This window comes from Penicillium waksmanii, assembly GCF_028829765.1.
Source record: "Penicillium waksmanii strain IBT 27052 chromosome Unknown utg000008l:1.0-5622682.0:1.0-5626561.0, whole genome shotgun sequence".
Classification (NCBI taxonomy): Eukaryota; Fungi; Ascomycota; class Eurotiomycetes; order Eurotiales; family Aspergillaceae; genus Penicillium; species Penicillium waksmanii.
The window spans coordinates 1,035,355-1,057,278 of record NW_026643254.1 but is presented as its reverse complement, the minus strand read 5'-3'; the positions used below and the strand labels follow the sequence as shown (position 1 = coordinate 1,057,278).

The 21,924-nt window shown below is 49.2% G+C and overlaps 8 protein-coding genes across 8 annotated transcripts; 6 read left to right on the top strand and 2 right to left on the bottom strand.

Moving 5' to 3' along the window:
- Positions 1 to 1,183: 1,183 nt before the first annotated feature.
- On the top strand, positions 1,184 to 2,564 carry N7481_008750 (uncharacterized protein; the record flags this gene model as incomplete). The annotated part of the gene is made up of 6 exons (XM_057267969.1): positions 1,184 to 1,337; positions 1,387 to 1,508; positions 1,566 to 1,756; positions 1,809 to 1,931; positions 1,992 to 2,072; positions 2,138 to 2,564. The coding sequence occupies 6 exons, from the start codon at positions 1,184 to 1,186 to the stop codon at positions 2,562 to 2,564; spliced, it is 1,098 nt and encodes a 365-aa protein (XP_057118646.1).
- Positions 2,565 to 3,261: 697 nt separating this feature from the next.
- Positions 3,262 to 6,012, top strand: N7481_008749 (fungal specific transcription factor domain-containing protein; the record flags this gene model as incomplete). The annotated part of the gene is made up of 7 exons (XM_057267968.1): positions 3,262 to 3,399; positions 3,537 to 4,531; positions 4,590 to 4,798; positions 4,854 to 4,986; positions 5,037 to 5,255; positions 5,307 to 5,462; positions 5,517 to 6,012. The coding sequence occupies 7 exons, from the start codon at positions 3,262 to 3,264 to the stop codon at positions 6,010 to 6,012; spliced, it is 2,346 nt and encodes a 781-aa protein (XP_057118645.1).
- Positions 6,013 to 6,676: 664 nt separating this feature from the next.
- N7481_008748 (uncharacterized protein) lies at positions 6,677 to 8,574 on the top strand (the record flags this gene model as incomplete). Its single annotated transcript, XM_057267967.1, has 3 exons — positions 6,677 to 7,148; positions 7,211 to 7,591; positions 7,667 to 8,574. The coding sequence occupies 3 exons, from the start codon at positions 6,677 to 6,679 to the stop codon at positions 8,572 to 8,574; spliced, it is 1,761 nt and encodes a 586-aa protein (XP_057118644.1).
- A 590-nt stretch (positions 8,575 to 9,164) lies between these two features.
- N7481_008747 (ankyrin repeat domain-containing protein) lies at positions 9,165 to 10,691 on the top strand (the record flags this gene model as incomplete). Its single annotated transcript, XM_057267966.1, has 1 exon — positions 9,165 to 10,691. The coding sequence occupies one exon, from the start codon at positions 9,165 to 9,167 to the stop codon at positions 10,689 to 10,691; it is 1,527 nt and encodes a 508-aa protein (XP_057118643.1).
- Positions 10,692 to 10,940: 249 nt separating this feature from the next.
- On the bottom strand, positions 10,941 to 13,156 carry N7481_008746 (putative MFS transporter Fmp42; the record flags this gene model as incomplete). Its single annotated transcript, XM_057267965.1, has 4 exons — positions 10,941 to 11,798; positions 11,880 to 12,459; positions 12,516 to 12,678; positions 12,763 to 13,156. The coding sequence occupies 4 exons, from the start codon at positions 13,154 to 13,156 to the stop codon at positions 10,941 to 10,943; spliced, it is 1,995 nt and encodes a 664-aa protein (XP_057118642.1).
- Positions 13,157 to 15,205: 2,049 nt separating this feature from the next.
- Positions 15,206 to 17,395, top strand: N7481_008745 (Zn(II)2Cys6 transcription factor domain-containing protein; the record flags this gene model as incomplete). Its single annotated transcript, XM_057267964.1, has 9 exons — positions 15,206 to 15,216; positions 15,284 to 15,312; positions 15,372 to 15,566; positions 15,673 to 15,971; positions 16,026 to 16,293; positions 16,373 to 16,840; positions 16,941 to 17,038; positions 17,094 to 17,193; positions 17,259 to 17,395. 9 exons carry the CDS (start codon positions 15,206 to 15,208, stop codon positions 17,393 to 17,395), a joined length of 1,605 nt encoding a protein of 534 aa, XP_057118641.1.
- A 545-nt stretch (positions 17,396 to 17,940) lies between these two features.
- N7481_008744 (major facilitator superfamily domain-containing protein) lies at positions 17,941 to 19,329 on the bottom strand (the record flags this gene model as incomplete). The annotated part of the gene is made up of 1 exon (XM_057267963.1): positions 17,941 to 19,329. One exon carries the CDS (start codon positions 19,327 to 19,329, stop codon positions 17,941 to 17,943), a length of 1,389 nt encoding a protein of 462 aa, XP_057118640.1.
- Positions 19,330 to 20,181: 852 nt separating this feature from the next.
- N7481_008743 (uncharacterized protein) lies at positions 20,182 to 20,994 on the top strand (the record flags this gene model as incomplete). Its single annotated transcript, XM_057267962.1, has 1 exon — positions 20,182 to 20,994. One exon carries the CDS (start codon positions 20,182 to 20,184, stop codon positions 20,992 to 20,994), a length of 813 nt encoding a protein of 270 aa, XP_057118639.1.
- Between the last annotated feature and the right edge of the window lie 930 nt (positions 20,995 to 21,924).

The following is a 21,924-nucleotide window of genomic DNA, read 5'->3' as shown; positions in this document are numbered from 1 at the left end:
TCAGGTTGGATTGGACTACGAGTAATGCCGTTCAAACCACCCGCCAAATCTACGATAGCTACTGACTCAAACAAGGTTTTTTAGATCTGAGTTGGGAACATTTTCTGCCATTGACTACGAAGAGATCTTCAAAAGATAATTGTTCGCAGATCGCGGCAATCGGGGAGATCGGATTGAAATCGATTTCCATCGCGATTCTCTTCTCGGTACCAAAGCTTTTGGCGCATTGTCCCCGTCGTGTTACCTCGTTCCGGCTTTTTTTTTTCTAGGCAAAAGGCAATAGTGCTTCATGCAAGGGTGGAAATGGTGGAACTGGACGGAGTAGCGGGCGGGTACGGAGTACACACACGTGTGAAAATTTCTCCGTTGTGGTGGGGCGTGTCGATCTGAGGCTTTCCTTAATTTGGTGATGGTATTGCTGGTGCTGATTGGTAGGGCTGGTCTGAAAATGGGTTATCCTTGTTTAGCCTGGAAACAATGCGCCTTCTGTCATTTCGTCTTCCATTCATAGTCCTTGGGTCTACTACGAGTAGTTTCCTAGGCCATTATAGTGTGTTTTGTCAGGGCCGACTTTGACACTGGCGTGTCATTGATGGCCTGAATCTCGACGAGTTTTGCTTTGCAAACCTTGGAAGATAAAAACAGTCCTGCCAGCATACGGAGTACATGGTGTATTAATGCTAAGTTCTTTCTGAATCATACAGCAGCTCAGGACCATGGTGCGGTCTTTGGCATGGCATTTGTCGCTCCCCGTTGATGTGCGGAGATCATTGTTTTTCATCTCCGAGGCGTCCCTATCCACTGAGGGTCAATGGCGTTTCCGGTTTGTCGGATCTGAAAGCTGTCAGATACCAATAGCCGATAGCGAATCACAATGGTCATGGTCCCTGTTGAGGCTCCTATGTATTCCACAATGTGCAGATCCACCTGCTGACCATTGTCTTTTCGTCGCTTGTCCGCCGCCACTAGAGTATCACGCTAGCTTAACAGGAGGAAATATCTTCCTTAACATCGGAAGGGACTCGACGGATATTAATAATTCGTGCTTTACCCCGTACGATCCTGTTCTTTCCACTCCACAACACTTTACACTCAATGCTTATGTGTTACACCACTGTCAGCGACTCTTGAGACAGAACCACAAGGCTGTTAAGAAGTGAAATTTAATTAACAAGGCGAAGCCATGGTCGTCTACGCCGATGCAGCCCCAGGGCTGGCAGCCACAACGATTCTACTTACGACGTTGGCACTAATCACATTCGGTTTGCGCGCTTATTGCAGATTGAGCCGCAGATCGTGGGGTCCTGAAGACTGGATCATGACAGCAGCATTGGTTTGTTCTCATCGGATCCTCTTATAAAATATAGTAATTGTCTAACGCATCAGATAGGCACCCTTTTTTGTACTTGTTGGTGGATGTCTTGGGGGGGGCATTTAATGGAATTGGTGCTCATACTACCACGCTTGCGAAGCCTGGCAATGAAAAATACTCAGCCGAGGCACAGAAGGTGAATATCACTCCGATCATACTCAGACTCCGATGATACTAACTTTGAATCGACTAGTTTTTCCTGATCTTCGAGGTCGGCTACTGCTCTGCTATTATCCCAATCAAACTGAGTATCAGCTGGATGTTGATCCGTGTGGCAGAAGGGAGAAAAATCTATGTTTATGTGCAATACGTCGTCATTAGCATGTTTGTTTTGATGAACATCATCGCGTTAATCTTTATTCTGATCAACTGCATTCCCGTCCAGTATGATCCCGTGCCCACACCATGCGAAAGAAAGATACTAATCTAATATTAGAGCTGCTTGGGATACGGAACTCCTCAAACATGGTGGCCACTGTCAGCCCAGCTATGTTCTCGCCAACGTTTACTACGCCTGTACTGCCGTCAACATTTTTACTGACTGGGTTACTGCTTTCCTGTACGTCCTTGCCACATCCCATCTACATTATGTCAATGAAAATGATCTAATAAATCGCAGCCCGGTACCTTTGCTTTGGAATGTGCAGATCAATCGTAACACCAAGATTTCGATTATTGGACTGATGGGCCTTGGAGTTTTGTTCGTTCACCCCTGATCTTCAATCTCCCGTAACAGTGATTAACATTCTCTCCCCCCTACTTTAGTGCATCCCTCTCAGCCTGTATCCGCCTCAAATATACAGTCGCCCTTACCAGCCAGACCGACTACCTCTTCGAAGTCGCAAACGTTGTGATCTGGGGATTCGCAGAAAATGGTATCGGAATGATGGTCGGCAACATCGCAACTCTCCGTCCGCTGTTCCGCGTCCTCCGCGACGGCAAGACCTCCGACTACAACAACTACAACAAATCTCCCGGCTTCAGTGGCTCCCGTAGTGGAGGTGCGATGTTCTCACGTAACTACGAGCTCGAGAGCGGAAAGAACCTTAACCATACTACTACCGAGGTTGATCACGGCCCGCGTGGCAGCTTGAGTGATGGTGATAGCCAGAAAGACATCCTGGAGAATGGACAAAAGCCTGGCCAAGCTGATATCCTTGTCAACCGTCAAGTTATGGTGACCTATGACTAATCCTTTCGGCTGCGTTGGCCTCTTTTTCAACCGAAAATGCATATACTCCCGTGTCGTTCCTTATTTCTCCCCCATATAACCCACTGGTGTCCTTTTTCATAGCGTGGCTGATCTTGCATCCGTTCCCTGTCTTTCTGTTTTTATGTACATACTAGTAGAGATACTCTTACGCATATAATTTTCATACACTGCATCTCTTACAATGAGCGATCCTCCTTTGGCAATGCTGTTCCAGATTCTATGCCGAGCCAAGATGGTCAAAATCGCATAACTCTCCAATTTTTTCCTGCTATTAATTCACTCGCAGTAGACCTAAATCAGCGTGGAAAAAGAAACACTAAACACTAAAACTCGGGGTAAATCCGGGGCGCAACGCCATTCTCGATCTGCCGATCCTTCGGAATTCAATCACCGACCGGAAAGTCTTAGCATCATTCCCCCCCATTGGAGAAGATCTTATTCTGCACGATTTCTACTGGCCAGCAGGTCGCTAGACTTCAACAAATACATTGAGGCTGACAGGACCATGGATCGCATCCCCGTCGACTTTGACTGAGTCTTTCATTGATGTCTTATCGGTTCTTCTATCCCGCCACTCTTTGCTTCCCCGCGAAATCCACGCCACCCGAGTTGTCAACTCTCAACTTGCGCATATCCGCGTAGTAAATTGACTATGCAATGACCATCCAATCCAAATATGTCACCAAAGATTGCATCCAAGAGGAAGCATGCCTCTATGGCTTGTGTTCCTTGTCGGGAGAGCAAGATCAAGGTAAGCAAAGCTCTTCCACTCCCCGCAATCCGTTCAGCGACTGATAAACCTCACCCCCAAATAGTGCGATGGCTCTGAGCCAACTTGCTCTAACTGCATAACCAAGTGTCGGAATTGTCATTATCAGTCGGTTGATAAAAGGAAGTGAGTACAGTCTATCTCCCGACGCGTGAATTGTAACCACCATGTACAAATTGCAGCATCTGACTCTGGATCCTAGACTTCCTCTTCGGATAGCCATTGACTTGCTCATCGGAAGAGTCGATCAACTATCAGAATTCATTTGTCAAAATGGCCTCCAGCCTCCCCCGAACCCTAAAGACAAGGACGCGGCATTGAAGGAGATTTTAAATGCTCTTGGGTCGACCAAAGCGATCCCCGGACTCGAACCCTCCTGCGAATCACAAATGTCTCCTATTCTACCAAATGATCCTAATCTGGACTTTGGAAATTCGCAAGATATAATGGGGCCACCTCTTGTTCCTGCAGTTCTTGCGCCCCCGAAGATCCCAATTGCGACTTCACCCGACCAGATTTTACTTCCAGCCGCTTCTCAGACTTCCCCCTTGCCACGGCCCTCGGAGCAGGGAAAATTAACACCTTCGGCAGACACCCCGGAAAGCATACTCAGCAGCTGGGATATGGATCTTGCCTACGGCGGCTCGGCAATGTCCGCGCCCACCGACTTGCAAAAACTTATTGATTCGACTTCTGAACGCGATGCTTTAGGTCTCGACTTAGATGGAATGGCCCGATCGGTCAATAATGCAGCCACTGCCGCCACTCCGACTACAAGCGATGATGGATCGACCTCGATCGACGACGCCAATACTACAACCGATATCGAAGGACTCATCGACGACCTTTCCGACCGAGTCGGCACGCTACGCATCGGGCGAGGAGGCAAAACTCTCTTTTTCGGTCCGACGTCTACATTCAATCTACGCGATATGCCGCATTCTGATACATTTGACTCCCATCGCAGAATGCAGAGTAACGATTTTAATAGCCCCTGTCGAGTCGAGGCTGACAAAGAAGTACCTTCCGCCCTTGAGGAACACTTGATCAGTTTGTACTTCAGTTGGCAGGATCCGTCGTTTCATGTTGTTGATCGGAAACTGTACGAAGATGCTAAAGAGAAATGGTTCGCTATGGAGGATACTTCTTTCTACTCCGAAGCTTTGCGGAATGCGATGTGGGTGTTCTACTATTTCGTTGATCGTTGAGTCACATTTCTGACCAGAATTAAATAGGTGTGCGATCGGTTGCGCATTTGAAACAAGATTCCATCCAGGTTTTGTTACGTTTCCAAAGACTTTGGTGGACTTTTTCGGAGATCGGGCACAGTCATTGCTTGAGTCTGAACTAGACTTCCCGAGTGTGGCGACTGTTCAGGCGATGATCATTCTGAGCAGCCACGAGATTGGTAATGGCATGGATTCTCGAGGGTGGCTTTACAGTGGTGAGTGTGAGAGAAATAGAAGGAATCATCCACAGTGCTGACTTCATATGGAAAGGAATGGCAATCCGGCTTGCTTTCGATCTGGCATTGCACATTGACATGTCCTCGCACGTTTTAAAGGGAGTCATTTCTGCTGCTGATGCGGATCTCCGCCGAACCGTCTTCTGGACTGCATATACCGTTGACCAGTGAGTTTGGAATCTCTCCATTAATCGAATCTTGCACTCATACCTTTTAGTCAATTGGGCTTCCATCTCGGCAGGCCTTTCCGCACAAACATGGACGACGTTACAGTTGGTAAGCCTTCTCAAGACTGTTGTAACCAGTCCCAGGAATGGATACCATACGAGGGTCCCGCATCCTTAACCCAGCGATTTGATGGTCTTGATTGCACAGGGCTGGTTAGTCAACAACTCGTTTCTCTTTGTGAAATCATGGCACCATGTGGATATGTCTTGTAAGACCCCCGAGCCCCTCGATCTACGAGCCACGAACTAATTACCTCAAGATACACAACATCGAAGATTAACAAAGCTACGATGCAAGAGTTCAATGAAAGAATTGTGGCAGAGCTCTGCAAATGGAAAGCCAATCTGCCACCAACATTACAAATCGACCTGAACGACCATACATCTCCTTACCCTCCGCATGTGCTACTATTACAGTAAGAAAATTCCCATTTGCTGCGCTCAGTAGCCAGATCTCTAAACCATCACAGTATGCAATATCATCAAAATATCATCTACGCCCACAGACCCTGGATGTCCAAAAGCTATCTTCAACCACAACCACCTAAGGGCCTAGGCTATCTTCACGCACGGCAAATGTGCATCGAATCCGCCATATCAATTGCCAAGATCATCCTTCTATACGAAACCAGATACACTCTACGCCGTATCAACGTCAAAGCGGTCTCCATAACATCCTCTGCCGTTCTCTTCCTTCTCTTAGCCGCCGTTTCCAACTATGCCTCACATTCAAAGGCGCACATAGTCGCCCATCTGGGTACATGTTTCCGGGCTCTCGATGAGTTCTCGCTTTCTTGGATGAATGCAAGACGTGCGAAAGATTTACTCGTCACCTTGCAGCATCAGTGGGAACTGCGGACGCGTTCGGGGAAGATGTATCGACAGGCTGATGGTATTACATGGCTATCGAATAAACGCCCCCGAACATCAACCCGAGATCCAGTTTCCGCGTCTATACCCCCCTGAAAGATCCACCCGGGCTAATGGTAATCTTAATGCGGCGTTAGGACCTGATCCGGAGCTAGACTGGATGTTGATGACTGATGACGATCTCCTCTCGGCAACATGTGATCGAGATATTTTTCGCTGGGATCCTACTTCTGTTGTGTTTGATAGAGAGAGTTGATAGGGCTATACGTGCAAATGGGTATACTGTTGCCTGGCTCACATCTAGCCATTGCCTAGCTATACATGTAGGGTTTTTGTGTTAATAAATAGATGGCTCTTTCACATATCACTTAGGTCTATTCCCGATCTCCTTCATCGAAATATTGTTAAATTCATGATAAAGAACATAGAATCGTGATTGTGGTGGCGAAGCTTGTAGTGTGGCTTGTGCACCTGTGACCCGGCTTGATTTGCCACGCCGAGCTGACTATACGGGTCACCGTATAGTGTGCATGACCTAGTATATTTCTTTTAAATTAATTAGAAGGTATGTCATTTGATTATCATAAAATCTGACCTAAATTTCCAAGTTTCGCTGGTCCTGCCAGTGAATTGCAGTATGTATAGTCGGTCACGTGATGACGTGCATGTTTACGGGGCGCCTGTTTGGTTTGGCCCTGCTTCAGTTCACCTTTGAGCCTCACTTTTTCATCATTGTACGCGTCGAAATTGGCGTTTCAAAATGTTGACTCGACTGAGTCTACGAGGTTCAGTTCGATCTATCATTAGGTGTTCAAGCGCAAGCTTGACCCCGGGGTACAGCCAAGCTCCGGTTCAACATGGCTTCACCAAGGCATTCATTGCCAGGTCAAATCGTTCATATTGTCAATCTTCACCAAGATTCAACTCTCCGGATATTAAGATCACATCGGAAGAACTCTTCCGATATACTGAAGGTCGATGGTTGGTTGGCGATGACCTCAATCAAGAACTGCGTTACGTCAAATTTGATGTCCACGAACTTTGTCGCCGTGCTGCTGAAGACGTTGGAGATGGGACCAAGGTTATTCGCGTTGACAAAATACCTTCTTTGAATAGCAGGGTCTTGCTTTTGACCATGGACGATGGGAAGGAAATCATAGCGAAGATCAAATGTCCAATCACTGGTCCGGTGATGATGACGACGATTTCGGAGGTTACCATCCTTGCATTCCGTATGTACCAATGTCCCCGTTTAAATGGCCTTTGTTCTATTTGTCTGATATCCCTTCCCTAGTGGATGGAATGACATCCATCCGAGGTCCGGAAGTGTACGGTCTCGAATGTGATGAGGAAAAATTGGGTGCAGAATACATTCTCATGGAGAAGATGAAGGGGGTCCCCTTGACGCAAAAATGGGGCTCAATGAGCAGCCTGGATCAAATGAAGATAATCGATCAAGTCGTGGAGATGGAAAAGGAGCTTGCAAACCTCAAATTCCCGGCGTACGGCAGTCTTGCTACTCCAGTTCTGTCGGAGGTGGATTTCCGCACATACCCACTGTCTTCATCACTTGACCCCGACCGGCATTGTGCTATTGGACCATGCTTCGACTCAGACTGGTGGTATACTCGGAACCAAGATGGCACTCAGGCCAAAATTGTAGACAGTGGCCCTTGTAAGTGCATAAATCATCCGGTGGACGAATGCCATTAAGAGGATGACTTTGCTAATTGCCTTGACCCGCTCACAGGGTTGACTCTTGCAGAGTATGGACATGCGATTACGCAACGCGAGCTTGCGCTTATCGAAAACGAAAGCACAGCGCCCGAAATCCAACGACGACTTGAGAGTTTTGACAAGTCCCAGTCTCTCGCCGAATATAAGGACCTGCTGAAGAAAGTGCAAAGTGTGATACCGATTCTCTCACGCGATCAACGTGTGCTTGACATAGCAGAGCCGATTTTACGAAACGACATGCTAGGCCTGGAGGATATCTATGTTTCGCTAGAAGATCCGACCAAAATTGAAGGGTTTATCGGCTGGCGGACAAGCAAAGTACTGCCGCTCTTCGTGCAGGCTAGCCTACCAAACTTCGTCCCACTCCCTGCTTTCTACACGTACGGTGCGCACACTTACTCTCGCCCGGATGATTTCGATACTTTAAGTCCCGAAACCAAGCAGTCTGTTATCAAAGAACTAGACATGGCATCGAGAGCCAAGTATTACGAGTTGAAGCGGTGCCAGGAAATCAAGAAAATGAACAATCCATATGAAGTGAACCGCAAACTGTGGCGCCTCTTCGAGGTTTGCGCGATGCAAGGTTCTGGGAGTATAACCCCACTCCGCAACCGACTCCACCAATTGTTTGAGAACTGGTCTGCACTTGGGCTTCCTGGGGCTTGCCCTTTTTCCGTTACAGAGGCTGAAGTTCAGCGGCAGCGACAGCAGGAAGACAAGTTGATCGCGTCGCTTGATGTGGAGGACATTGTGCGAGACAAGCTTTCGACAAATTCTGTTGGGTGGATTGCGAGTGATCAATGGGAGGAGAAGCTCAAGGCGAATCAGGAGTTGCACGAGGATTTTGTTCAGACGGTGAGCAAGGATATAGACGCTGAGTCTGCAACGCAGATGTGGCCGTTTCCGCCGAACTCGAAGTAGATCATGATACTATGGCACGATTGAATGAATAATGAATACTAATCTCCGCTCGACTTGAATTCTCTGCTCCGGGACAATTTTCGACTTCAAGTTCTACTATTTATGGAATCATGAGGTTTCGCTGGCAATCTGGGACGTCTTCAACTTGAACAATTCCAAAATTACTATAGTAGGTAGGGACCCTGCAATCACGCATCCAGGAGCCCTGGACCTGCCTGCACTCTGAAGTTTTTCACCTGGCCAACTTGAAATTCGTGTACCAGATATATAAACCTGCCCACCCACTGAGACCTGGGCAGGTGGTCGTTTTCGAACAAAGCTTGGAACCCCTGAGATCGAATGAGTCTTTTAACCAAAAAGGCTCAGGCTAATCGCTACTAGGCCCTACTTCCACCTCGTCGATATCACTTGACAGTATTACTAACATCCTGACCACGCGGATATGCACGTTGACGCCACAAGGAGTCGGATCAGCTGCTAGCGTATCACCCCCGACAAAAGGTGTCTCATTACTCTATGGCTGGAGATAATCTATCTGCAACTCAACTTTATGGAGATATAAAGTGTCAAACCATCCCAATCGAGCATCCATGCCCTCCTGCTGGAAATGGCTGCGATGCAAATCGCCTATACGAAAGACATCAACAGGCGCGGCTCACCCGAGTTCCCCCGCTCCCGAAGCGGCTAGCGGCTGTCTACCCGTCGCGGGGCGGCAAACGTTGACCTTGCCGCCATCTGCTAAACCTGCCACTTCAGGCACCGGCCCAGGTACAGGCACGTCTTCATCAGAACGGGCTCATGACGGGCTTCAAATGGGGCCCGAGCTGATGGAGACTCTCAAGCGGAATGTCGCTTCGGAAGATGGGTTGGCGGGTTCTCAAGGGGTGAGCGATGGCCACCGGAAGAAACCTCGGTTGAGTCAGGACCCGTGTCCCACCCATGTCGATAGAGCTGAAGCTGAAGCTGCAGCTGCGTCAGAACCTGGATTTCAATATAGGTTAGAATCTGAGCCCGCGTTGTGCGAGTCTCCCTTGCATTTCGCGCTGCAGGGTGGCCGCGATGATGTCGTGAAGGCTCTGTTGGCTGGAGGTGCGGATGTGGAGCACATGGATAATCTCGGCCGCACCGCTCTATTTTACGCCGTACTGGGCACCGAGGAATCACTCCGATCGATCCTCGAACAGGGCGCGAATATCCATCATAGAGACTATCGCGGCTTGACACCTTTGCTTTATGCCGTTTATCACCGACGCGATCGTGCCGTACGCGTCCTGATAGAACACGGCGCCGATGTCACTGCAACAAGCAATATCGGCGACAACGCGCTGCGCTTATGTGTGGATATCCAATCCCCCAAGTCAGGATGCCAGGGGACTATCGAGGCCTCCCTGATCATGATGAAACTACTCCTAAACCACGGAGCCGAGCTGAATATACGCAGCACGGCCTTCGACATGACACCATTACTGAACACCGCGGCATTTTCCGACTTTGTTACGGGCGCGCAGTTGTTGATTGAGAACGGCGCGGGAATCGAAGAAGTTGACCTCATGGACCGCACGCCGCTTCTTAACGCGTGTAATACTTTCAAAACAACCGACGGCAGCATGGCGCGAATCCTTCTACAACAGGGCGCCGAGGTCGAGCACAGAGACCACAAAGGCAGGACAGCATTGGCGTTGGCTGCCTCAAGAGGTCAAGACATGACTGTCCGCATTTTACTTCGCCATGGTGCGAATATCGAGGCTCGAGACCTCGTCCTTCGAACTCCGCTTATGCATGCCGTACGGGAAGGCTGGCCCTCCGTGACGAATGTGCTCTTGGAAAATGGTGCCAGAGTGAATGTCATGCAACGAACAGGTCTGACTCCTCTCGCAGTGGCCATCAAGGCTCTTCGCAGAATCATCGAACACTCAAAACGGCACTCCAACCAGCGCCATGTCAAGGTTATCGGCCAGTTGCTTTCCTACGGGGCTGATGTGAATCTCATCTCCGATGAGGCTCGTCGGATATTGAGTGGAATTAGCCAACAGAATGGCGATGGCTGGTCATTATCGGAAAAAGTCGTCGCTGACGTCATACGCGAGGCAGAGTCATCGACTCGGAATAGCATTTGAACAAACTATGGAAGAGAGGGCGTTGCACAAAGGCTGTGTTCGATTCATCTGTATAAATGGCGAGATTTCAAGTGCAAATACTCGAAAAGGGGCATCGATGTTATGCGTTCTCCGATATGTTATATACCTATACCTTGTTGATTTTAACAAATGATTCTTTCATGTACATGGCATCTTCTGGCATTCCGTTATTTGCAATATTTGCATTGTTCATTATCATAGCATTCTTCAAATATCACAGTACATGGCCTATATACCATAGGCCCGCTGACCACCTCCTTCGATGCTCCCGGATCTTGTCAATAGTGGCTCTCGTTCCCAGTCTCTGTGAATCAAGCCCGGGTGGTCTTCACGAGTCTCGACTGTAGTAGTCGAGCCGAGCAGAATACTTGTCTTCCAACTCACATACCCGACTAGCGAGGCACCAACAACAGCGACCATGACCGTCAGACCGGCATTCACAGGCACCGGGTCACCCTCAAAGGCTTTCAGAGTAAGCGCATCAAGCCCAGCTTGCGCGAAATTCCCCACGCCAGCGAGGCAGATAATCAGTCCATAGACCTTCCCGAAGGTTTGGAAGCCGAATACCTTTGCCGCATAGTCGGAAATTGCGGTATAGTAGAAAGGCCTGTAAAGGACAAAAAGGATTATGTTCGCGTAGGCAGCTTCTGTGCTATGTGGTATGCAGCCCAGCACGCCCATCACGGTGGCCGTCGAAACGAGAATCGCGAGAACAGTACGTGTTCGCAGTTTGTCCAAGAATGTTCCAATAAATGGAATGGAGAAAAGGCCACCGACCGGGAGCATAATATCAAAAACAGAGTTTATGGTTCGAGCTTCAGAGGACGAACCGAGCAGATATGTGTATTGCGTACGGAGCGATGCCACGAAATAATTGATTCGAAGCATCATGAGAACGGTAAATAGTGCAATCAATGCGAACCATGCTGTCTGTAGTTGTGAGAGTGCACTTTGGCCGTGGAGGACACCCCAGACGCCACTGGTGCTTGTGTTTGGTGCATTTGGTGGAATTGGCAGGGGTTTGGGGGTGTCAGGTCGTGAGCGAGCGGACCGCGGGAAAGTGGCCGACGAGGACTTGAGAGACCGCTGAATACAGCATCGTCAACCCCGGTCACTGAGAAAAAGAGAAGCGGTGCCGTCATCTAGAAGGTCTTGGATTTGATAGACGATGCTTTGACGTTCAGCGCGGCGATTTTGGCGCTGTCTTTCACTCTCATCGCGATCCTCGATTGCTGTGTCAGTTTGATCTCTTCGTTCTGCTGTTATCTGTGTCTCAGCATGTTGAACTAGTTCACCGGCAGTTTTGTACGATGTTGCAGGCATCAAAGTCAGTTGTGCCACGGTGATCAACACCGGAACGATGAGATAGAGGAGGAAGAACTTTTGGACAGAGAAACCACCAGCTGAGCGCTCATTGATGAGGCGAAATATGAGAAATACTGCGCTGGATGCATCAAACGCCCCGGTCAATGACGACAGGATAAGGCCTGAGCGCAAGGGGAAAGTATTGGATAGCTGGAAGGAGGAAATGAAGATGAAGGGCCCGCCCAAAGATAGAAGTAGATAGCCCGGAATGTATCCGTCGAAGGGTAGCTGATCAGCAAATGCGAATATGATGGCACCAAAGGCTAGGAGCACACTCCCAATAATTCCACTGACTCGTGGGCCCCAGGAATCTAAAATGGTCCCCACGGGGAGAGCAGAAACATTGGTTGCAACAGCAGCAATTGTGAACATCAAATTCAAGCTTTCATATAGAGGTGAGCATGAGACGAGGACGGGGACGCTCTTCCCGAGACATACCGAATTTCCTGCCCGTCACAGATGGGCACATTCTGTTTTAGTTCATCCAACGAGCAATAGTTTCGATACACATTCTCGCTGACGAGTACCGGTTTCAAAGCAGCAAATCCAAAGACAATGCCGGCCGAGACAAAGCAGTACACGACTGCCAAACAAACCTGAACTGAAAGTGGGTCAGCGATGCAATCCTACGGCCTCACGTCTCTGCTTTCGCACTGGGGATGGGATGGGGAGGGATTCGGCATACCGACTCGCCTGGCGGGGCTCACTTCAAACGCCCCGGTCGTTTCCGACAGCCAGTCCCTAGACTTGGCTTTGGGTTCGGGCAGTGGTGCCACGGGCCCTGGTGCCCACCCCCGCTCCGCACGAGTACTCGTATCCCGCGTCGTGGGGGATACACCTCTCAGTGAACGATCATCGCGATCGTCGCCTCGTTCGCTCCAGGCGGGGCCAGCATAAGGATTGAAATTGAGTCTGGAATAGGTGGAGGGGAAAGAGGAAGAGAGAGATTCTGGTAAGTCCTGATCCACGTCAGACTCCTCATCAGAAGCCGTGGAGCCCGTTTCCTCCAGTCGCCCCCGCAGAAAGGCCGCCGGATTCCGCTCCCACCCTTCGAGGAACGATATGCGGTTGAGCGACATCTTATTTCCTCTTCTCTGGTTGAAGCTGGGAATGGACGATGTCACGACGTCCCAAAACAAGGAATCCGGGGAGTCACCTGACCCCCCCGCTTAATCACATCGCGCCTTCCCAAACAAAACAAAAACTGGCGGCTGGCGGCAGCGGCAGCGGAAACGCAAGCGTGGCAGATAAGCATAAAACACGTGCTGTTTCCAGACTTCACTATAAGCCTATAACTACCAGTCCTTGCTTACTCGTATTCATCCAGACTACAACTATTGTCCCCGATCACTCGGGATTCAAAGGGTGGATTATACTTCATTCATCATCGATAGTACACGAGTCTAATCTCCCAACTCTCAAGAGATGCCTCTTTGGGTCTACCTCCGGCACATCATCTGAAAAAGGCAGCTGAAAAACTCGGCATCTGGTCCTCCCCACACCCTCCACGGACGAACGCACACTACTCTGGTTATACGTCCGGCAAAGCTCATTTAACTTTGTGGGCTGCAGACGCGTCACGGAATCTTCGAGCCCAACAGTCTTCACTTCCATCGAATCACAGCATCGGCTTCGTACGCCTCCAACCCCCCAACGATCGACAGGGTTCGACGGGTCCGGAGTACGCTACCCACGGGTCCAGTGAAATGAAACCCGAAGCAATCACGGACAGTGCCGAATTGCCTTCTTTGATTCGCCCCACTCGGCCTTTTCTGTGCCACCGAATCTCCTGTGCCACCAACTCCAACCAACTTTTGCGGGATTTGTCAGGTACAGGAGTCGATCCCGGCGTCGCCGGCCCAATGATCATAATGGCGCGCTCCTGGCTAAACTCGGTCGCGGAGGGGCAGGAAAGTCTGTATGTACGTCTAGCGTGCCTTTTAACAGTTAGTACCAACACTAACTGCTGCCATATGGGCGACTGCTGAACAATGCTGAACAATCGTCCCGAAAATATGGCTGGCATCAACGGACGTGTCCCCTGAACCAGGTAATTCGGTGAAAAATGCCCGGTTTCAAGTGGGTGACAGCTTGTCGCCCCTGGCTGCGCTAAATTTGCATCTCAAAGCTTAGACATTTGATCTTGCCGGGGCATTACCTCACATCAAGTAAGCCACAGTCAGCATGACATGACCTATGATGACAAGTCCCATTTGCATTCAATCAACATCGAAGAAAAAATCTCTGACTGCAAACTCAACCGTGTACTCCGTACCTCCCTACCGTGATTGGCCTGATGCATACCGCTAAACATCTGTCGCCAGGATTCGACCTTCCCACACAGCACAAAGAAGAAAGAAAAGATTGGAAATTTACGAGCATACTAAACTGGGGGCCGTTTGAGGAGCAAGGAAGCCTCGGCCGCCATAATTCATCGTAGTCAAAATTTGTATACAATCCTCACCGTGTTTGACTCGCTTGTTTTCACCTTGCCGGGTTCCCGAGGTCTGTCGTGGTGTCTCGGCGACGCCCTGTTTCCCAGATCTTTCTAGTTCGGGCAACGATCGGTTTTGATCGGGGTGAGTGCAAAAGTTTGTTGCGGATGCGTGGGGGTGTGCGTACCAACCAAATCCAGCAGGAGACTGTCAAAACGCTGGGCGGGTGGGGAGCGTTGCAATCATAATCAAAGCCGGGCCACCACTGGGCCCCTGCCGGGCGGGTTCCTTTTCTATCAGGACCAATTCGCATGAAGCTCAGCCTACCCTTGAAACCCGCCCGACCCAACAAGACCAAAATATACCCACGCTAAGGGGTGGTCGAGGGGCAAAGCCAAAGAGGATTCTCCCCTCCTGGTCGAAGCTAATCTCCAACAGCCCGGGCGTTGGCTGGATGGTACTCCAAAAAACCCACGCAAACTCGCTATGATCTACCCATGCCATTTCGTGATCCCCACCCTCTCCGCTTAAGATATTGATTAGCAGTGCTCCATCAATCATCGAGGATCGTAGCCTGGCCGTTTCCCGGGGCGTCTTTATTTATCTCGTAGCCTCGGGCCTGGAATACCGAGTTATGATTCCTTTCTGGAAACCTTCCTTCTTCGTGTGTCTCCCCGCTACTGTCGCTGCGTGATGAGGGGATGGTGAGTGCAAATTCGGATGCCTACGCAAACGCCAATTCGCCAAGTTACTGACAAAATTTTTGTTTAGCCTCACCTGTCGGCTGCGCCATTTGAAATGTAATATGGTGTTCCCTACATAATTCATGATCGTGTGCGATATCTAACACTCTCTGCAGGTGACAAATCGGGAGCAAAATGTCTGCGGTGCCAGCGATCTGGTCGCGAATGTGTGCCGGCTCCCGGCAAATCTGAAGAGGTCTCTTTTCGCCACGGCCAGAACCCGTCTCTACGTGGAAAGGGCCCCCCGAGATACGGGGAGAGCGATCTAGCGTTTCCAGATGACCAGGTCTGGGTTGAAACATCTTCTGAATGTAAGTGAGAGACGATATTTGTCAAACCTTGCACGATATGGTCGGCAAATGAGACGAAAAAAAAAATTAAGAATAAGGAGGGAAAAAATTAACTTTAGACCTGCAGATTCCTTCAAAGATGAAACAAACCAGACTGCATCAGAGTATCATGTTGTGTCCGTGAGAGAACCTAAATCGGCGTCTAGATCGCCCTCGGAGTCTCGTTCGACCTCGTCCTCAATCATGGACCCCTCTGTTCAGGGTCTGAATAATTCTGTTCCTCTCTATGTCGCGGATTCGCGTGGCTCACGTTCAACCTCTGCAAATTCACCCCTCTCCTCAAACACGCCCGTCGTTCAGCCAAGGTTGGCAAGCATAAACGAGGCGTATTTACTTCGGCATTACCAACAGTACCTAGCACCATGGGTGAGTTTCTTTTCTTTTCAAACTTCTTTTGATACTACATGACTAACTGGTCAGCTCGATGCCGGGGACCCGGAACACCGGTTTACCTCGGATGTGGCCCACCTGGCTAGTCGATGCCCATTGCTTCTTTACGCATGCATCGCTGTATCAGCATGCCATCTATCTCGGACGGCAAATACGATCGCTCCTGATGTCGCCGATAATTATCACGAGCGCTGTATCTCGATTATGTTGCCAGTGCTCGACAAACCCGAATTCGACATTGGCATTGATATTCTCCTCAGTTCCACCGTGATCCTGCGCTTCTTCGAACAAATCTCATGTACGTTAATCTCTAAATGATCCCCTGCCCCCACATAATCTCCGACAAGCACGTCCCCCGGCTAACCCACTACTCTCAGCCCACACTCCTTCCAATGACCCGCAGCGCCACCTCCTCGCAGGGTCTGTCTACATCAGTTCACATGTGGACTGCGCTATCTCCGGCGGCCTCGCCTCGGCCTCCTTCTGGGTCTTCGTAATTCAAGACATCCAGTTCGCACTTACGTACCAGAAATGCCTTCGGCTAACCTTTGCCCCCTTCGACGATCGCCTACGCCAGTGGTGGGTCGCCAAACCGGTCCTTAGCGACGGCGACTGGGTTAATCGGGCAATCTGGATCCTTGCCGAAACGATTGACTTTTGCTATAACGTCTCAGGGCGGAATTACGGTGGTCATTTGGGTGTTGCTGGCGAGAATGCTCTCAAGCAGAGAATTCTGGAATGGGAGCATGGTCGCCCGGATACGTTCGTCCCGTTGCATATCTCGTCGCCGGACCACGCACGAGGGAAGCCATTCCCGGTTGTGCTATACACAAGTTTATGGCATTGTAAGTGTTTTGTCTATTGTGTTGTGCGCGATGCAAATGCGAATGCGGATGCGTCGGGGCAGTGTGGAGTTCGGGGCTAATATTGCTTTCTCCTTGGCAGCTACCGCAATGCAACATTTATGTCTTGCCAAGGCACTAATGTTGATTCGCGAGACGGAGGTCTATGAAAACTCGCACGAGCAGCGGGTTTCAATAAAGGTAAATACTGGGTGTGATTATGATGTTTGGGTCGCTGTTCTAATCTTGTCTACAGGCACGAATTACTGAAAACCTCAATTATCTCTTTGGCATTGCACTATCCGCCGATGATGAACCATCGTTGCGCATCATGGCTTGTCATGCCCTGTGTGCCTGTACGTTTCCTGGAAGAATTCTTGTTAATGCAATTGGTACTGACCCTCCCTTTCCTTCATTATAGGCAGCTCCTGGATAGACGAACCTCTAGCCCAAAATTTATTATTCGATCTACTTCGTCGCACTGAACGAGAGAATGGATGGCCATGGGCATATGTGGAACAACGGATTCTCCATACATGGCAGGGGAATTCGCGATAAAAGTGTTATTATATACCCATATTGTTCTATTATGAACCGAGAATGACAAAACACAGATGTACTATCATATGTTTCCGGGCCATCGGTAATGTGTACGGCGCTCCATAAGGTACCAAGTAGTATCGCGTTTATATCTCTAACAACTTGAATACTGGATACAGGCTATTTACACTACCACTAGCAGTGCTGACATACTGGACTCTAAGTAGTAGTAGTACTTCCCGGTCCTGACTCTGAGTCTCTAGAGCTACTATATACCTACATCTCGGGGTTGATGGTGCACATTATCGAACACTAAAATTAAATTAATGGTTACGGCCAGCACGCATAAATCATCTTTTTATCCTACTACATATACTTTGTATGTTCTTCAGAAACCGACTTCAAGTTCAATTGGTTTTGCATTAGAGAATATACACCTGGGCAGTAATATTACTAGTATAATCCGAACTGAATGTCTATGGATTCATACCCCGCATACATCTGAGTAGTTAGATCAAGACGATCAATATCAAATTTACATAAGCAGCAAAGAATAAATATAATCATCTTACCGACGGGAGGGAAGATCGCTCAGTGGGCTTTTCCTCGCCGCGCATCCGCCACTCTTCCCCACGCCGCGTCGCCAACCACAAAAAACCCGCAGCCACCATCAGTAAGCCGGCCGCGATAGTCATAAACCATCCGACTCCGATCGCCTCAATGGCAGGAAGACATGCAGCCGTGCCCGCTGCTGCCGCCACATTGCGGGCCATATAACTTCCTGCGACGGCTAGCGAGCTTTTGCCTGTTCCCTCCATCACGTCAACGCAATATACGTTCAGGCTGACAAATGGCATCACTTGAAACACTCCCTGAAGAAATAGCGCAACCACTACTAGGGGAATGCCGCCGACTGCCTGCTGCACTGCCCAGCCGTACAAGAGTGAACAGACTGGTAGGGCTATGCCCACTACACCCACCGTACTGTTCAATCGGTCCTCTGGCACTCTTCGCCCGCGTCGTCGGATATACCGTCGCACTGCCCAGTCTGAAAGTTGCCCGCCGCAGAACAACCCAGTCATAAATCCTGCAGAGGGCGCCAGATAAAAGAGACCTGCCTGTAGGGGCGAACTGAGATGGAAGCGCGGATTGAGCACTTCGCGGATCGGCGTGAGAGTGGAGTACATATTCCAGTGCAAGATGACAACCGTAATGGCATTGATTGCTAGACCCGGGGCTGAAAACAGAAGCGTGACTATCTCTGATGGATTAATCAGGTGAATGAATTGCTTCACCTTTCCGCTAAGAGACAAGTCGGCGAAGATCCGAGTTTTCCTTTCGTGAATCGTTTCTGGCAGGAATATAGCTAGCAACAGCACCGACAGGCTCGCCATGCCGGTTTGTGCCCAGAATATCACACGCCATGAGGCATATGATACTATCACTCCACCAAGAAGAGGTGCTATGCCTGGCCCGAGGGTGGTGCTCACCATCAGCCATCCTAATGCGCGGCCGCGCGTGACGGCTGGGTAAATGTCACCAATGACGACAGTTGCAATAACCTGGCTGGCTGTCACTTGAGGTGCGGTAAGGAATCGAAAGATAAAGTAACTTGGAAGATTCGGGGCGAATGCGGTGCCCAGACTAAACGCGAGCAATATAGCATTTGTCGCAAGGAGAATGGGCCGGCGACCAACAGTGTTTGCGATTGGGGCATATAGGATTGGCCCAGCCACTTGACAAAGAAGCATCACGGCATTGGAAATTGCAATGGTAGTTTCTGTCGTGTGAAATGTGGCGCCTACTTCTGGGATAGCCGATATGACCGTGGTTGTAGCGAGTGTGCACTGAAACGATGACCAAACAAGGACCAGCGTGATAGCTACCTTTCGTCCAGGCGAGAAGCGGTTGTAGATATCATCATTGTCTATAGAAACCTCGACGTTTGCCATAGTGTGTTTCTCGATTCCAATCGGTTAGAACATATTACGGTGTAAGCCAAGATTCAGGAATAAGGTAAGCCACAAAACAAGGGATAACTAGGGGGGATATACCCCGTACATGCTTCTCAGGTCGGACGAAAACAATGACGACGATACTCACCCCCCGAATGCCGTCTATGAGTAGAGACGCGCGTACTTTGATTTTTATTCGAAGACACACCCCAGGTTTCCTTACTTGAGTCGTAATATAAGCATTCTCGACTCCATGAGACGCCGTAGCATCAAACGGCTGTCCATAGTAAAGGGGAAATCAGAGCGTGGATTACCACTTACCTTGACAAGCAACCTTAAAAGAATGCATGTCGATCAGCCGCTCTGTCGATCTCATCTCTATTCAAAAAGAGATTTGTACTTTGCGCGTATGCGAATATCAAGCTTAGTGCCCGGTCATTTCGAGATCGGTAGCATCGTCACACCTTTGATAGGTTGACTTGATGGTCCCATCTATTCATTTAGTATGCTGCTCATGGGTACATTCCATGAATGATGTCACTACACTCTGTTTCAGCTAATCTATGCCCAGGTGTATTACGAGTCCGATGTTCGGGTTCGTTGCCGCTAGCTCCAATAAAAATCTGGGAAACATGCAAAGTAGTATAGTTTTACCTGACCTACTATGCATAACGACGCATGGTGGAATGCCAAACCCAAAGACTCATCACCATTCATTTCCCCCTTCAAGTAATATAAATAAGGCTGCGCAGGCACTGAACACGCAATTCCAACTTGAAAGTTGAATTACAAGATAATCCACCAATTTCACAACCCTTTGCCATTCTAGATACCTTGCCGACGAGCAAAATGACCAAAGTACAAACTCTACACACTCTCTCGCCCCGCTACCAAATCCGCAAACTCACGCTCGCCGATCTATCTTCGGCAAAAGCTCTCCTTGTGCAAAGCAAGACATCTCCATCCTCAATATGCCCAGCCGTGGAGTCTGGAAACCAAACAATCCTCGCATACCAACAATACCATGCAGTCGAAGATCTAGTCCGTCACACAATAAACTCAAATATGTCCTTCGGTGTCTTCGACACTGAATACACATATCGCTATCCCTCGTCAATCAAAACAGGTGGAAAACTACACTGGGACGTGAACGATATCAGAGCATCGTCGAAACAGCTTCTCCACCAAATCGACTTTCCTCTTGTCTCTATCGCATTAAGTCATGATGCAGCAGATCCACCCGATGAGCATGTAATGCGGCGGCATCTTGATATCCGACCTGGTTATGCGCAATTATGTGCACACCTCGAATCACTCATTCCAGCCTCGGCTAGGGATGGGTATAGAGATGCACCATTGGGAAAGGTGCTGATGAGGAAGGGGTCGGTGACGAGGGGTGATTATGAAGGAAGAGGCATTATGAAAGGTCTAGCCCTTTGGCTGGTCGTGGAGGCGAAACGACGTGGATTTGAGATTATTGAGATTCCGGTTTCGAATGCGATCGTGCGTAGGGTCTGGGAGAATCTGCCGCCACCGTGTAGAGTGGTTGTTATGGCGGAGTATGTGATTGAAGATTTAGAAGTTTGCGACGAGAATGGGAGGAAAAAGAGACCCTTCGAGGGAATTAAAACGGAGATATGTCAGCTCAGAATCAAGCTATGAATTAATGTCTTAATTGAAACGGAGGCCCTTCCAGTCTCGCTTGCAGAATCCCAAATCTGTTTAGTCTATTTTTGAGGCCACCCGAAGGAACGGGAGAGCTATGAAAGGCAAAGCTAATAGGGGTGATATCAACAGCCATTGATTGTTGAAGCCAATGTCTTCGATTGGAGACCCAAGCTGCGGGGATCAGATTTACTAAGAAGCGTTCATCGAGGAGGTGAATATACCTGCAGGGGATCAGTCCATGTGAAACATTGAATGGGGAAAGGGTGCAGCATGTGGACCATTCTAGTCTCGCCTGGCATCAATATAAAACTGGGAAGAGTAATTTACCGTCCTGAGTTCTGGAAGAAACGGTACGATACAATCTAAACTATTTGCAGCTTTGTGATATGACCGGAGCACCGCTGATGATTGTTTCGAAGACCTTACTACTGGAATACCTTCGCCATGACAACCTTGCCTAGAACACCACGCTCACCTTGGGACCCGCAGTTACTGGCGCTCATCTCGAGGGCTGATTGGTTGCGTGGCAGTTTATGTGGGAGATATGATGGCAGATGTGATGGGTCATGTTATGGGAGAGAGGATGGTACAAAGGGTGGGAAAATGGATGGGAAAATGGATGGGAAAAAGGATGGAAATTTATGCAATGTTGATCGAGAGTTTTCGAGGTGGCGTCGCGCAAGAGGTATGATTGGCTTGTGGCCTTACGCGGTCTGCCCAGGTGCGACCGTCACCATCACCATTAACATGCTCACATAGGCCAGTGGCCCTGACAGCACATGGGGCCATTGCATAGAGCTTAGGCAGAAAGCCATATTTTTCCAATTCTCATATAAATGTCTCCCTACCGTACAAGAAGCTCGAAACTTTCCTACATCATCCAACCCCTTTTTTGTTCGTAGGGGCTTCTTCTTCAAGTTCAAC